General features: G+C 49.7%; 1 protein-coding gene across 1 annotated transcript in view; it reads right to left on the reverse strand.

The window, feature by feature from the left end:
• Positions 1 to 2,204: 2,204 nt before the first annotated feature.
• Positions 2,205 to 14,053, reverse strand: part of Mvp (major vault protein) — a 28,806-nt gene continuing 16,957 nt past the window's right edge. Inside the window, exons 6-15 of the mRNA XM_031388360.1 lie at positions 11,460 to 11,554; positions 10,956 to 11,192; positions 8,184 to 8,465; positions 7,197 to 7,441; positions 6,918 to 7,115; positions 5,021 to 5,407; positions 4,173 to 4,289; positions 3,662 to 3,788; positions 3,042 to 3,230; positions 2,205 to 2,454 (exon numbers count right to left, since the gene is read on the reverse strand). Coding sequence (XP_031244220.1) covers positions 2,323 to 2,454; positions 3,042 to 3,230; positions 3,662 to 3,788; positions 4,173 to 4,289; positions 5,021 to 5,407; positions 6,918 to 7,115; positions 7,197 to 7,441; positions 8,184 to 8,465; positions 10,956 to 11,192; positions 11,460 to 11,554 — 2,009 coding nt within the window. The 3' untranslated portion in view covers positions 2,205 to 2,322. The remainder of the gene's footprint in view (positions 2,455 to 3,041; positions 3,231 to 3,661; positions 3,789 to 4,172; positions 4,290 to 5,020; positions 5,408 to 6,917; positions 7,116 to 7,196; positions 7,442 to 8,183; positions 8,466 to 10,955; positions 11,193 to 11,459; positions 11,555 to 14,053) is intronic.

Here is a 14,053-nt window from a genome sequence, read left to right on the forward strand (position 1 = left end):
TTACAGAGGCAGATGGGCTTCACAGTCAGCTCTCAGGACAAGATGGGGGAGATCAGGGCCCAAGGTGAGAAGTCCTTGCTGGGCACAGTGGTGAGGACAGCCAGTTCAGCTACTTAGTGTGTTGATCTGCTGCTGGGAAGGAGAGAGCCTTCCTGCCCTATCTGCTTCTATTTTTTTCAAAGAGGTGAGAAAAAGTGGGCAGGGGAGGAGGAGGGTGTGAAGAGGAGGCATGAACAGTTGTTCTGGAGGGAGGGGATCTCAGAGAAGATAGGGGGAGCACGGCTCCCTGGAGATTGTGGGTGGAGTCTAAAATGAGACTGGTCACGTGCTGGGGTCTCCTCCAACAACAAGCAGCTGCTTTGGCGTTTACAGAAGGAAGGAGGGAGCTGATGGACAAATGTCACATGCCCATGATCCTAATGCTGCCTAGTGAGACTGGAGGACTGAGTTCAGGGTCAGACCCTGTTTCAAAGGAAGGAAGCAAGGAGGAGGGGGCAGGGAGGGAGGGAGGGCGGAAGGGGTAGGTAAGAGGAAGAGGCAAGAAAGGAAAACCAAATGCTAGCGTATAATTCAGTGGTGGGGCATTTGCAGTGATGACCCTGGGTTCCATCCCTAACCCAGGGCAGTGGGGAGTGGGTACGGGGGAGAGGACCTTGCCATCCAGCATGACAAAGGTAAGGAATCACAGGTTTTGACTGAGTCAATTGTAGGGACAGAGCCCAGGATCCAAGTTAGGCAGTGAACCAGTTGTCCATGGTGGTGTGGGTATTGTCCAAGGACAGCCGTCGGAGCCAGTAGCTGAGACCTGAACAGCCACCATGTACAATTTTACTTAGTCCCAGAGGCCCTTGGTAATAAACAGCTTTAATAGGCAGCAAGTACCAGTTGAGGAGCTGTAAATTAATTAGTTCTCTTGAGGAAAGAGTCAGGAAGGTCTAGGTAGGGACTCACACATACCAAGCCAGAATATGAGTTGTGAGTTAATATGGGCAGACCCAAGGCCTTATGTTCAGGCTTTAGAAGAGACATCAACCGCACAAGTGCAGCTCAAAAGCACTCCAGGAAGAAGCAAGTCTCTCAAAATGGAGACGAGGCACTAGTGAAGAAAAGGAACAAAAGCATCACCTACCTTGCTTATCTAAGGTACCATGGGCCCATTTCATGGGAGGTGAGAGGAGGGACTGAGTCAGTTGCCTTCATAGACACAGGGAATGGGGCCCATTTCCTCTCCCCACCCCAGGATCATTTTACTTCCACAGTGGTGATGGGGCAGGCCTAAAGCTCCACTTGGCCTAAAATCCAGCACCCTAGCCTCCACTGGTGTTCCCAAGCCGACTGAGTTTACATCATCTTACCAAGTAAAGACCTTTTATTAGTTCCGGTAAAGTTTGAGGGGCAGATAGGAAAGAGGCACCCCAGTGTTCCTTAAGAGTCCAGACCAGAAGATTCAGAGTGTGTTCTCCATCCTGCTGCCCTGGCAGGGTCCTCTTCCCTAGACAGCCTTCTCAAGGAGGAAGCAAGTACACAGGTGCCCGGGGCAGGCTGCACACTTGCTGGCACTGCAGGCTGCTAGTGAGGCCGACAGGTGGTGCCAAAGGAGAGTCTCCAATGGCAGGCCTAGCAGGCTCTGCAGCCTGAGGGTGATTCCTCAACTAGGTGGCCAGGATTCATGGGAAAAAAACCAGCTGCGGGCTGGTGAGATGGCTCAGCGGGTAAGAGCACGGACTGCTCTTCTGAAGGTCCTGAGTTCAAATCCCAGCAACCACACGGTGGCTCACAACCATCTGTAATGAGATCTGACGCCCTCTTCTGGTGTGTCTGAAGACAGCTACAGTGTACTTATAATAAGTAAATACATAATAAATATTTAAAAAAAAAAAAAAGAAAAAGAAAAACCAGCCGCAAGCCGATGCAAGGGCGGAGTGCTCCCAGGTGTGCTGGCCTGACAGAATCCTGGACAGCATCATCTCTGCCTACTCAGGCTCTAAAGAGCTGCAGTCTAAACAACAGTAGGCTCAAAAGGCTTTGGGTTCCATGCTTATCACTGTGGCTGTGGGATAGTTTTCTCCCTGTTTCCTTGGAGACCAAAATAGTCTCTGGTAATTTTACCAAGATTTGAGGGGCACCTTCTTGTCACCATTAAGATCCCTGATCACTCAGGCTGGAGATAAGACAAAAAAAACAAAAACAAAAAAACCCATAAATGTCTACGGTTGTCATTTTATTTATCCATTGTCAATGCAGTCAGTGTCAACCTAAGGCACAGCTTGGCTGCTTCAGGGGGCCTGGAAAAGCAGTCTTCCTTGGGGTTGGGCTTCCAGGTCACTTTTGTACTGGTGGCTGACCGTCAGACCCCAGCCCCAGCAGGCCGAAGGCTGTGTTGAAGAGGTTGATGGGTGAAGAGCCATCAGTGATGAGAGTGGATTTCAGGCCCAGGGACTGAAGAAGTTTCACCTGCAAGGATGGAGGATAAACCCAGTAAGAGGACACTGTCAGAATTGGCCATTTACAGGCTGGAGAGATGGTTCAGTGGTTAAGTGCACACTGACTGCTCTTCCTGAGCAGTCTGTCCTGAGTTCAAATCCTAGCAACCACATGGTGGCTCACAATCATCTGAAATTGATATCTGATGCCCTCTTCTGGAGTGTCTGAAGACAGCTACAGTGTACTTACATATAATCTTTAAATAAATAAATCTTTAAAGAAAAGAAATGGCCATTTGCCTCAGCTGCCTTCCCAGAGCAGCCCTCCCTAAACCAAGTAGTCTCTGAAGTGCGACCATCATCATATCGCTCTTCTTGAATTCCTTCAAGACACTGATGTCTCATCTGCTACAGTCCCCCTAGCAGTGCTAGCTCTGCAGGGTCTAGGACAGTGCCTCTTGCTGGTGTGGCATCGCATGGTGCTCAGTGACAGGTCACAGGGGCAACTCACCCCGAGCCCCTTTCCATCCTCCAACACCTCCCCAACTATGCTTGCTTTCTTCTACCTTCTTGGTTCCAAGGCAAACATCCATCCCCTCCCTTGTCTTCTGTTCTCACCTGCATCTCTGGCCCGGCCACAGCCAGGTCCCTGATGGTGCCAGGGCCCAGTGCCTCTGTCATCTCCTTGAACTTCTTTGCCTCCACATCGGCGAGCTGCTGTGCCTTGCTCACCTCCAGCTCCAGCTGGGCCCGGCTGTAGATCAGTTCCATCTCTCGTACTTTCTTTACTCGCTCCAGCTCAGCCTCCTGGAAGGGGGAGACCAAGGCTGGTTTTAGATCATGTGTCCCAGGAAATGTCCAGCCAGCAACTCCGAGAAAACTGAGGCAGAAGGGAATCTCAGGGGCAAATCCTAGCTGTGTTACTATTTAGCTAGTGAATCTTGGGAAGAAGTCCCCTAATTCAAGCCATGGTGTAAAACGGAGGTGACACCTATCTCTGAAAGGAGGTCACAGGTGTAAAACATACAACAAAGTGAGCAATGAAGCTCATCTGGGGAATGGCTGGAAGAGTCCCTGTCTTCAGGGATTGAATTGAGTGCACTGCTACAGGACAGAGGGAAACTGCAGAGAGTGTGAGCAGTGCTTTCTCAGGCCACATTTGGTTTCAGAGCCTTTAACAAGCAGGCCTCTTCCAGGCCCCAATGCTGAAGCCTCCCAGCAGCAGCACCTCCACGTACCGTCTCAATGGCTAACGCCTGTGCCTTTAGCTTGGCCTGCAGAACAGAGCCTTCTCCCTCAATCCGCGCTGCCTCTGCACGGGACTCCGCCTCTGCTTTGGCATTACCAGTGCTCTCCACAGCCATGCTGCAGGGGAAACAGAGTCAGGGGAGGCCTAGAAGAGACGTCCACCTACTCGGGGACACCACCACACAAGTATGACAGTCAGAGGACAACGTGTGTGAATCAGTTCTCTCCTTTCACTATGTGGGATCGGGAGTGGCAGCAAGCTCCCTCACCCACTGCCATCTTGCTGGGCCATCATTTTTAATTTTCTTCCAGTACTGGGGATGGAGCCCCAGGCCTTGTCCATGCTAGGCAAGTTCTCTACCGCTAGTCCACATCCCCATCCCTTCCGGGGTTTTGATTTATGCATGCTCTTCTTGCCTCTCAACCCCAATCTGCCTGAGCCAGCAGGTTTTCCAAGACTCTCAGACTGACCAGTCTTTCTACCTCCATTTTGTGACCCACCTCATAGCCTCAAGCTCCAAGAGTTCCTTGCGGGCTTTTTCAGCTTCTGACTGGTCCAAGATCTTCTGCCTCTCAAGCCGACCACGGGCTTCCTGCTCTAGTCTCTGAGCCTCGTGCCTGGGTAAGAGCAGGGGCAGATGAGATGGTGGCCCAGAGCTAAGAAAGGAGCACCTGGAGTAGAGACTGACCCAGCCCCCGTCTCCAAACATTCATGCGCGTGGGCCTAGAACAATGTGCAAGCTGCAAGCAACCACGGCGGGGCTCTAGGCCTGCGGAAGACAGGCATGCTCGATGTCTCTGCTTTCACCGGATGCCGTCTCCCATGGGAAGAAAACAGGCTAGGGTGCTTTCGGGCATTGATGAGCATCTGAGAGCAAGTGGGTGAGTAGGGAAAGAGGACACTGCAACAGTAGCTAGAGAAAAGAAAGGGCTCTCCAAGGAGGTGACCTTGGGGCTGGAAAAATACACTGGGCAAAGAAGTCCCAAAGGGCCCAAGGTGGGACCAAGCTGAAGGTAGAGGACAGGGAAGCCGAACTCCCCTGGAGAGCCATGAAGGCCCTGAAAAGGGTAGGATGCCGTGGGAGCAGGGATGCCCTCCTGCTCACAGCTCTATTAGTCATGCTGGGTAGAGAACAGACCCTTGTGGACCAGACTGCAATAGGCAGACTGTTTGTGGGTGCCATGTTGTTCAGTGTTCATGTCTTGGCCCTAGCTGAGATGTGTCACCCCCACCCACCCCCACCCACCCCCGCCGCCTGCCCCATCCCCTGCCTGTCCCCGCCCCGCCTCTCCTCTGCCTCGCCGCCCCGACTGCCCCCGACCCCCACGGTCTCTGCACCACCACTCACTTGGCTGCTGCCTCCTGGGAGTTGGTTGTGATTTCAATGGCTAGCTGGACACTGCGCTGAAGGGCATCCCGGGTCCTCTGGTCCACAGGCTCCACTGACTGCACATCCACACTGCTGACTACCAGCCCATTTTGGGGAAAGACTGCCCGGTCTCGAGCCCTGGGCAAGAGTGTGCCATCAGGACCTGCATCTTGAGACATCTCAAAGCCAAACACAGCCATGCGAATGATACGTGCTGAGTTCTTATGGAAGTCATCAAAGGTGACAGAGGCGACAGCCCCCCGGACTCGGGACGCAATGGCCTTGCAGGCATCACCCACAAAGTCAGGCACGGAGAAAAGCTTGGCTGTCTCTTCTGGGTCATTCCGGTTCTTCAGTTCAAAGTGCCTGTGAACAAAGAGGCCCAGAGTGGGGAAGCTATCTTCCCACAAGAAATGATACCCTTTCTGAGCAGTATTTCAACGCCCTCCTCTGGGGCTCAAGAGAAGCTCCTTCCTACAACGGAGATGTTAAATTGTGCCCAGCAAGCACCTATGTTTCCATTAAAAGCTCCCAGAGTCCTTCAGGTGGAGATGCATATCATCCCATTTTACAGAAGACAAAATAGAGGGGGTCAAGGTGCTAAACCCCAGGGCATACCAAAGATCATACCATATATGGCAAGCCAAAACTTGGAATCCAGGCAAGATGGCTCTAAAGTCTGTGCTCTTAACTGTCACTAAGTCAGCACCCCATCTATCTCGGTCACAGTACTAGCTTGCTCTTCTCCACCACAAGGTGAGGAACTCAGAATGGGCTCAGACACCGGTGAGCACCATTTCTTCAGGTGACTCTCACACTGGAGACCCAGGCTGGCTTTGAGCTCTTTCAGATGACTCTGGCCTTGAATACCTGATCCTCCTGCTTCTACCTCTGGGGAGCTGGGATTACACCCACATGCTGTGGGTTTCTCTGTATAGCCCGGCTGTCTCTGTAGACCTCACTCTGTAGACCTGGCAGGCCTCAAACTCAGAGATCCGCCTGCCTCTGCCTCCCAAGGGCTGGGACTAAAGGCGTGCGCCACCACCGCCCAGCTACATTTAACCATTTCTTGAAAGCCTTTCAGCACTCCGTGAAGGAGGTAATCTTCATTTTCCAGCTGGGGAAGAGGAGGAAACCACAAGGTTCCCTGTGCAGGTCCCCAGAGAGCAATCAGCACAGCTGGGCCAGGACCCAGCAGTGCGCTCTGCGGCGGCAGGTACTCTGACTGCTTGTTCACACAGTTCATGCCCATGGGTTGTGAAAATTTTTCTTTTAAAAAAAGCCTTGCATGGGGCTGGAGAGATGGCTCAGCAGTTAAGAGCACCGACTGCTCTTCCAGAGGTCCTGAGTTCAAATCCCAGCAACCACATGGTGGCTCACAACCATCCGTAATGGGATCTGATGTCCTCTTCTGGAGTGTCTGAAGACAGCTACAGTGTACTTAGATATAATAAATAAATAAATAAACTAAATGAATCTTTTAAAAAAAGCCTTGTAGAAACTGGGAGTGGTGGTATACTCTTTTAGTCTGAGCACTGGGGATGCAGAGGCAGGTAAATCTCTGTGAGTCTGAGGCAGCCTGGTCTACAGAGTGAGTTTCAGGCTATCCAGGCCTACAGGCAAGCCTTGTCTCAAAAACAAAACAAAACAAAAACCTTGCAGTAATAAATGACAGAGGTGTGACAGAGGTGTGGCTAGGTAGTCTCCTGTTACTGGAGCCCTGAACTCCTCATCCTAGAAGGCCAGGCCATATCCACCCCGCATTTTCTAAACTCCCAGCTTCCCTTTGGTCTAGGGCATCAAGACCTGCCCTCTGTCTGAGCTGGGAGGCATGTACCCTCTTCTGTTTCTGAGGCTGCCCCCTGGTTGCCCTCACCAGTTGTAGGCAAGCTGCAGCTGCAGCCTGGCATGATCTGCAGTTTCAATGGTGATGACGTCAGTAAAGAAATCAGGTCCCAGCAGCAGGCAGAGTGCACGGCGGGCATGAGGACGCTTGGGTCGCCCAGCAGAAAGGGACAACACTGTGAACTGCTCCTCAGGATCCAGTGACACTAGCTCAGGCCCAAAGACCACCCTGTGAAGAGAGGTGGAAGTCAGCTGCCCTGAGAGCCTCCCTGGGGACCCTGGGACCCCACAGAGGCCTCTGCTGGCTCACCGAGCTCTCTTGGCTCTGTAGTCATACACCTGCACCGCTGCGTTGTGGGGAACTCGGTAGCTGACCACTCGGGTCTTGTTCCTTGGAGCTGAGGGCTGAAGGACCTTGGCTGTGCCCTTCTGACCCCTGTCTGCCAGAGGGTCATGCCCCAAGTTCAGCAGCTCCTCGACCCCAGAAGGCAGCTCCTTTTCCCACAGGACTTCATCCTGCGTCAGCATGTAGGTGCTTCCAATCACAGCCCGCACCTAGGGAAGGTGATTTCAGAGAGGGTAGGAGGGAGAACATTATCCCTCATAGTCCTGAGCCCACCCTGCCCAGGGGTAGAACAGTGTTCTGGTTAAAGCAGGTGTCTGCAGGGAGACTACACTCAAGCTTGGTTGCCATCTGCTCGCTTTTTCTCAAGCTATTGCCCACGTTTCACTTCCTCATCTGTACAATGGGCCATCTGAGGTTACGGAGTGAGGAAGGATTCACAAAGTCGATTTTCAAAGAACCACACTTGGTATGTAGCAAGTGCTTGGCATTATTTCTAGGGTTCTCCTTGCTAAATCAACATGCTGTGCATCACAACTTCAGGTGTGTTCCTAGGAAGCACCTCACACATGAGCGTTGCCTCTGACTCTGAATCGTTTCTACATTAGATGCTCAGGGAAAAAGTCAGCGATGTAATAATCCTCAGTGAAGCCAAGGTCAAGGGTTAGGTAATGCAGCCAAAGTCCACAGAGACCTTTATGCTGGGGCCACATCTGCAGCAGGGCAGAACTCCTGTCCTAAAGCCTAGCTCATTCTCGCAGCTGGAGCTTCTAAAATGTAAAATTAGGTATTTGGGACAAAGATGACAAATGGAGTATGAAATGGCCTCACATCTGCCAGCTGGCCACCTGGCTGCCACTGTATGACTCTTCTCCCAACCTGCCTCTTCCCATTAGCATCACCTGCTGGCTCAGAGGAAGCCACCACTGCTACCTCCCATCCCACAGCTGGTACCTTCCCTGTCTTGACATCCTGCACGTAGATGCCCTCATTTTGGTCCAGAGGGATAGCCTGCCGTTCTTCCACCACCTCCACTTTTGCAGATGGCACATACTCCAGGGGCCCACGGATGAGCCAGCGGTCTCCAGCCTGGTGGTAGACCTTCTCCTCGCTCTCCCCCTCCTCCAGGGGCTGCAGTGCCTTCAGCAGCAGGCCCTGCTGCTCTGACAGCACATACACATCCTGGATGCCTCGCTCCAGCCTCTCTCCTGGCTGGAGGAAAAAGGACTTCTCTCCCTAGTGAAAAAAAAGGTGGGGGGAGGTTAGGTCATGGTGTCTCTAAGGCCTATGGGAGAGCCATACTGCTTCAAAACAGCCTCCTGGCTTGCCACCTATTGCATGACCTTGAGCCAAGTCTTCAGGTGGCACTTTCCCAATCCCATGCTGTGCAGAGGGATTTTAATCTGGCAATATGGCTACTCTGGCTGGAATACAGACAGGCCCTTAATATACACCTTTAATCCCAAACAATGAAAGTAGAGTTAGTGTGTACAAGGAAGCACCCATGTTTGAAAGAAATATCTAATTAAATGGCAGACAATCAGAGAAAGATTTGATAAAACAGGATATGCCCAACTCTCACAGGAACATAGGAAAAAAAAAAACCAAGAGGGTACTTAAGAGACAGCAGCATAGAAAGAAAACAGGGGGTTTAATGAGAGCCCTTTACAGAGACAGGTTGTAGAGAGAACAAGCTAGATGCAGTTGAAGACAGGTTGAGACAGGGAATAAGAAGGAGCCAGAAGATTAGAACAGATTGCCAGAGTTAATTTGAGGCCAAGCAGAGCAAGTCTGTCAGAGGTCGAGAAAGGAGCCAGTTTGAATCAGTCAGCACAGAGAAGAGTTTGAGCTAGAAAGAACAATAAAGAGTGCACATATTCAGCAGGAAGTCTCAGAGGCTGAAAACATTCTAGTCCTCGATTAGATTGTACAGAGGCTGGCAGCTTCCAGGACATGGCCTAGGCTAGCAAACTGAGGTAGTGAGCCTCAGAGATGACAATTAGGCCAGGCGAATAAAAGTTACTTTTATGTGGAGAGCTTTTGGGGCCACCTTCTAGGAATATGGCAGGAATTTGTCATTGGGCTAGAATAAGAAAGTAGGCTCAAGATCTTGATCATCTTGATAAGTCCCTAAATACCATGGGACTTTGTTTATTGCCTTGCTGTTCATTGACTATTTGTGTTTATTGCCTTGCTTGTTCCTTGACCTAGAACTGACCTTATTTTTTGCATGTACTTTTACAATGATGTCTTGGTGTTGTGTCAAAGACAGAAGCCCAAAGGACACTCTTATCATAGCATCTGTCTCTCTCTCTCTGGACAACAGCTGGCAGCTCAGTTGGTCGGATTTGTAAATGATCAAGAGCTAGGTCCTCAAGCTAAACAGTTAAGAATTACCCTAAGCTGGGTGCAGTACACATACATGTCTGTAGGAGGCTAAAGAAGGATCATCCTCACAGAGAAAACCTGTCTCAAAAAACATAAATTAAAAAAAAAAAAAGGAAGAAGAAGAAGGATCATCCTTGGTCCAAGGCCAGCCTAGGTAACAAAGTGAGAGCCCTGTCACAAAAGCCAAAACAAAAAAAATGGTCACAAATACATTATATATATATGTATGTGTGTGTGTGTGTATATATATATATATGTATATATATATATATATTAAAATAAATAAAATATATATATATATAATCTGACCTGCTACCAATGATGGTATGGGACCAGAATAGTTTTGAACTTCTGGACTCCTATATCAGGCTCCCAAGAAAGTGAGTACAGATACATGTTTTATTTGTTTTCCTCTCCATTGAGAAGGGCACTTGCTGTGTAGCCCAAGTTGACCTCAAATTCATAGCCACAAATTTTAAATACCCATCCAACAAATGATAGAGATTTTAGCTTGTTTTGATTGTTTTTGAGGCAGGGTCTCATTAAGTCATCCTTGCTGGCCTGGAACTTGCTCTATAGACCAGTCTGGCCTAGAATTCATAGAGGTTAGCCTGCCTCTGTCTCCAGAGCGCTGGGATTCAGACCATGTGCCACCATGTCCTGAGTGCTGGATTTCAGGGCATGTGCCACCATGTTCTGAGAGCTGGAATTCAGGGCATGCGCCACCACGTCCTGCAAGGGTTGTTTTTTACATTTAAGCCCCTCACTCTCTCTTTTCTTTTCTTAAGAGATGATCTCATGTATCCAGGGTGACCCCCCCCCAAACTCACTATGGCCCTTGAACTCCTTCCTGATCCTCCTGCCTTAACCTCCCTAGTGCACAGCCACACCCCTCGTTTCTAGCTTTGGTTTCATGCTGTCTCCATGATGCTGTGGCAATAGCCTAGTTAGATAACTTCAGCAGAAATCTCATCCACACAATCCCTAAACTATCTAGTCCCTGCCTTCGCACAGGCAGCTTGTTGAGCCCTAACAGCTCTCACAGGAGGCAGGACAGGGGAGAGCATGGGGGCTACGGGGTGTGAGATTTGTTTTATGTAGCACGATAAAGGGTCCACAACATGGAGGAGCAAGTTCCAGGAACTTCAGGAGAAGCCTAGGCCTAGGGGAAGCAAATAGGACAGTGTGTGAGGAACATAAAGCTAAGTATACAAAGCCACTAGAGCTATTTCTAGAACATATGTGTTGTTTGGAAGACATGGAGCAAGACAGATGAGAAGGCCTCTTGTCGCGCAAGGGTCTCAATTCTCACAAGCTCCGAGGTGGAGATGGGCTTACCTTGACAACACGCTTTTGTCCCAGCTGGTTCTTGCCATCTGGTCCCATTGGGTCAAGGATGACACAGTAGTGCCGAGGTCCCAGGGTGGTGATGGGTACCACGCCCAGCACCTCCTCATAGACATCTGGAACATGGGCTTCTGTGTCCTGCACCGTCACTAACCATTCCTCCCCAGTGCGGTGGGCCACTCCTCGAAGGTCCTTGAAGTTCTGCCGAGCCCGGAGGTGCAGGGCTGTCTGCAGGTGGAGACACAGGGTATTTGTGGAGGCCTCTCTCCACCTTCCTGCTGCCAGTGCCTTGGATCTGAGAACACCATAGGCTCCTAACTTGATCCCAAGTTCTCAGGGACAACGCCTAACTACCCTGGAGGATGCTCTGGGAGTCTCCTCTCAAGATCTGATCTGATTTCTCTAGTGCACATAGGGATGCTGCCTGCCCCTTCCTTGCACCTTGTCTGCCCTGTGAGCATGGCTAGCTCCTGCTAGCCACACCCAAGTACAAACCTTTTCTGTAAGGATCACAGCGTCCACCAGATCCAATACCTCTTCAAAGACAGCAGGGAGATAAGCACCCACGGATCGGACCAGCCACTCCTCACCTGGGTCAGGAGCAGAAGGACAAGCAGTCACCCACCATCATTTCCTTGCAGCCCAGATAACAGGACCAGCTGGGCTTTGAAAGCAAAGAAAAGCCACTACCCTCAGAGTTGGGCACCTGACAAGGTCCTTGCAGCCACTGCTTTCTCTAAGGCCAGAGGAAAACTAACCTCTCTCCCAGAAGAATTAAAAAAAAAAAAAAAAAGGCCTGGAGAGACGGCTCAGTGGTTCAGAGCACCAACTGCTCTTTCAGAGGTCCTGAGTTCAATTCCCAGCAACCACATGGTGGCTCACAACCATCTGTAATGGGGTATATGCCCTCTTCTCGTTTGTCTGAAGAGAGCAATGGTGTACTCATATATATAAAATAAATAAAATAAATCTTTAAAAAAAAATAAAATAAAAAACAGTCAGGCAGTGGTAGCACACACTTTTAATCCCAGCACTTGGGAGGCAGAGGCAGGCAGATTTCTGAGTTCGAGGCCAGGCAGATTTCTGAGTTCGAGGCCAGCCTGGTCTACAGAGTGAGTTCCAGGACAGCCAGGGCTACAGAGAAACCCTGTCTCAAAAAAAATAAAAAAATAAAAAAAATAATAAAATAAAATAAAATTAAATTAAACAAATAAAATAAAATAAAAACAAGCCAGGCAGTGGTAGCACATACCTTTACTCTCAGCACTTGGGAGGCAGAGGCAGGAGGATTTTTGAGTTTGAGGCCAACCTGGTCTACAGAGTGAGTTCCAGGACAGCCCGGGTTACACAGAGAAACCCTGTCTCAAAAAACCAAAAAATAAAAAGTAAAAAAATAAAATAAAAAAATAAAAAACAAAACAAACCCAAAACTTTTAGAGGCTGGGCATGGTGGCACATACCCATGATCCCAGCATTCAGGAGATTGAGGTTAGAGAACACGTAGTTTTTGGCCAACCTGGGCTACACAGGGAAACTGTCTCAAAAGACAAAAACTACAAAGGGCCTTCTAGAATGTCAAGTCACTGCTACAGTGACACCCTGCGATGCTGCTGTCTCTAAGTACCAAAGACTAATTTTTCATGCTCCTGCAATGGATAAAAGGGCCTCTCACAGACCTGTAAAAGTCACATTGTTTATTGGAGTAGCACGCATGCCCAGCAGCAAAGCATAGTCTCACCCTGCATGGCCATATACCCTAGGCAAGTACTTCAGTCTTGTTGTGGAGAATGGGAACAGTAAGAGTCTCACTTACCACCTGTCATCTTAAATTGACATCTGGTCAAGGTATATGAACATCTCACCTTTTGAACTAGAACTAGGTAAGATGCGGCCAATGGCCAGTGCCCACAGTTTATGTTATAGAGTGGGGATGGATGATGGCCCTATCATGGTGTGATTGTAGGGTCAAGGCTAGCATGGAAGTGGATATGCAAGACACAGCTGGTAGACCTCAAGAGAGACTGGGAGAAGCCAGGCATGGGGATGCATTTATACTTCCAGCACTGGGAAGCCCAGGCAGAAGGATTGCTATAAGTTTGAAGCCATCATGGATTACATGTTGAGTACCAGGTCAGTAGGAGCTACATGAGACACTGTCTCAAATGGAACAGACCTGGGAAGATGGCTCAGTGATTAAGAACACTAGCTGCTCTTCCAGAGGACATGGGTTCAATCCCCAACACCCACATGGTGGCTTACAACTGTCTGTAACTCCAATTCCAGGGGATCTGACACCCTCTTCTGGCCTCCATGGGCACCAGACACAAAAGTGGTGCATACAGACAGAACACTCGTACACATAACAACAATAAAAACAAACATTGAGAGGCTGGTGAGATGGCTCAGTGGGTAGGAGCACTGACTGCTCTTCCGAAGGTCCTGAGTTCAAATCCCAGCAACCACATGGTGGCTCACAACCATCCGTAATGAGATCAGATGCCCTCTTCTGGTGCGTCTGAAGACAAGTACAGTGAATTAAGCAGGAACGAGCAGGGCGGAGCAAGTGGGGCCGTCCTGAATTCAATTCCTAGCAGCCTCATGATGGCTCATGGCCATCTATACAGCTACAGTGTATTCATACATATAAAATAAATAAATAAATCTTTAAAAAAAACAAACAATGAAAGACAAACAGAGGGTGGGCAGTGCTGACTCACACCTTTAGTCCCAGCTCTTGGGAGGCAGAGGCAGGAGGACTCTGAGTTCCAGGCCAGCCTGATCTACACAGAGAAACCCTGTATCTTTTTGTTTGTTTGTTTGTTTGTTTAGAGACAGGGTTTCTCTGTATAGCCCTGACTGTCCTGGAACTTACTCTGTAGACCAGGTTGGCCTTGAACTCAGAAATTTACCTGTCTCTGCCTCCCAAGTACTGGGATTAAAGGTGTGTGCCACCATTGTCTGGTAGAAACCCTGTTTCAAAAACAAAAACAAAAACAAACAAAACCATACACACACACACACACACACACACACACACCGGGGAGAACTTCACATGGCTCCTCTCCATTCCCCTGCAGGGAGGGGAGGGG

The sequence above is a fragment of the Mastomys coucha genome, unplaced genomic scaffold (genome assembly GCF_008632895.1).
Source record: "Mastomys coucha isolate ucsf_1 unplaced genomic scaffold, UCSF_Mcou_1 pScaffold21, whole genome shotgun sequence".
Taxonomy (NCBI): domain Eukaryota; kingdom Metazoa; phylum Chordata; class Mammalia; order Rodentia; family Muridae; genus Mastomys; species Mastomys coucha.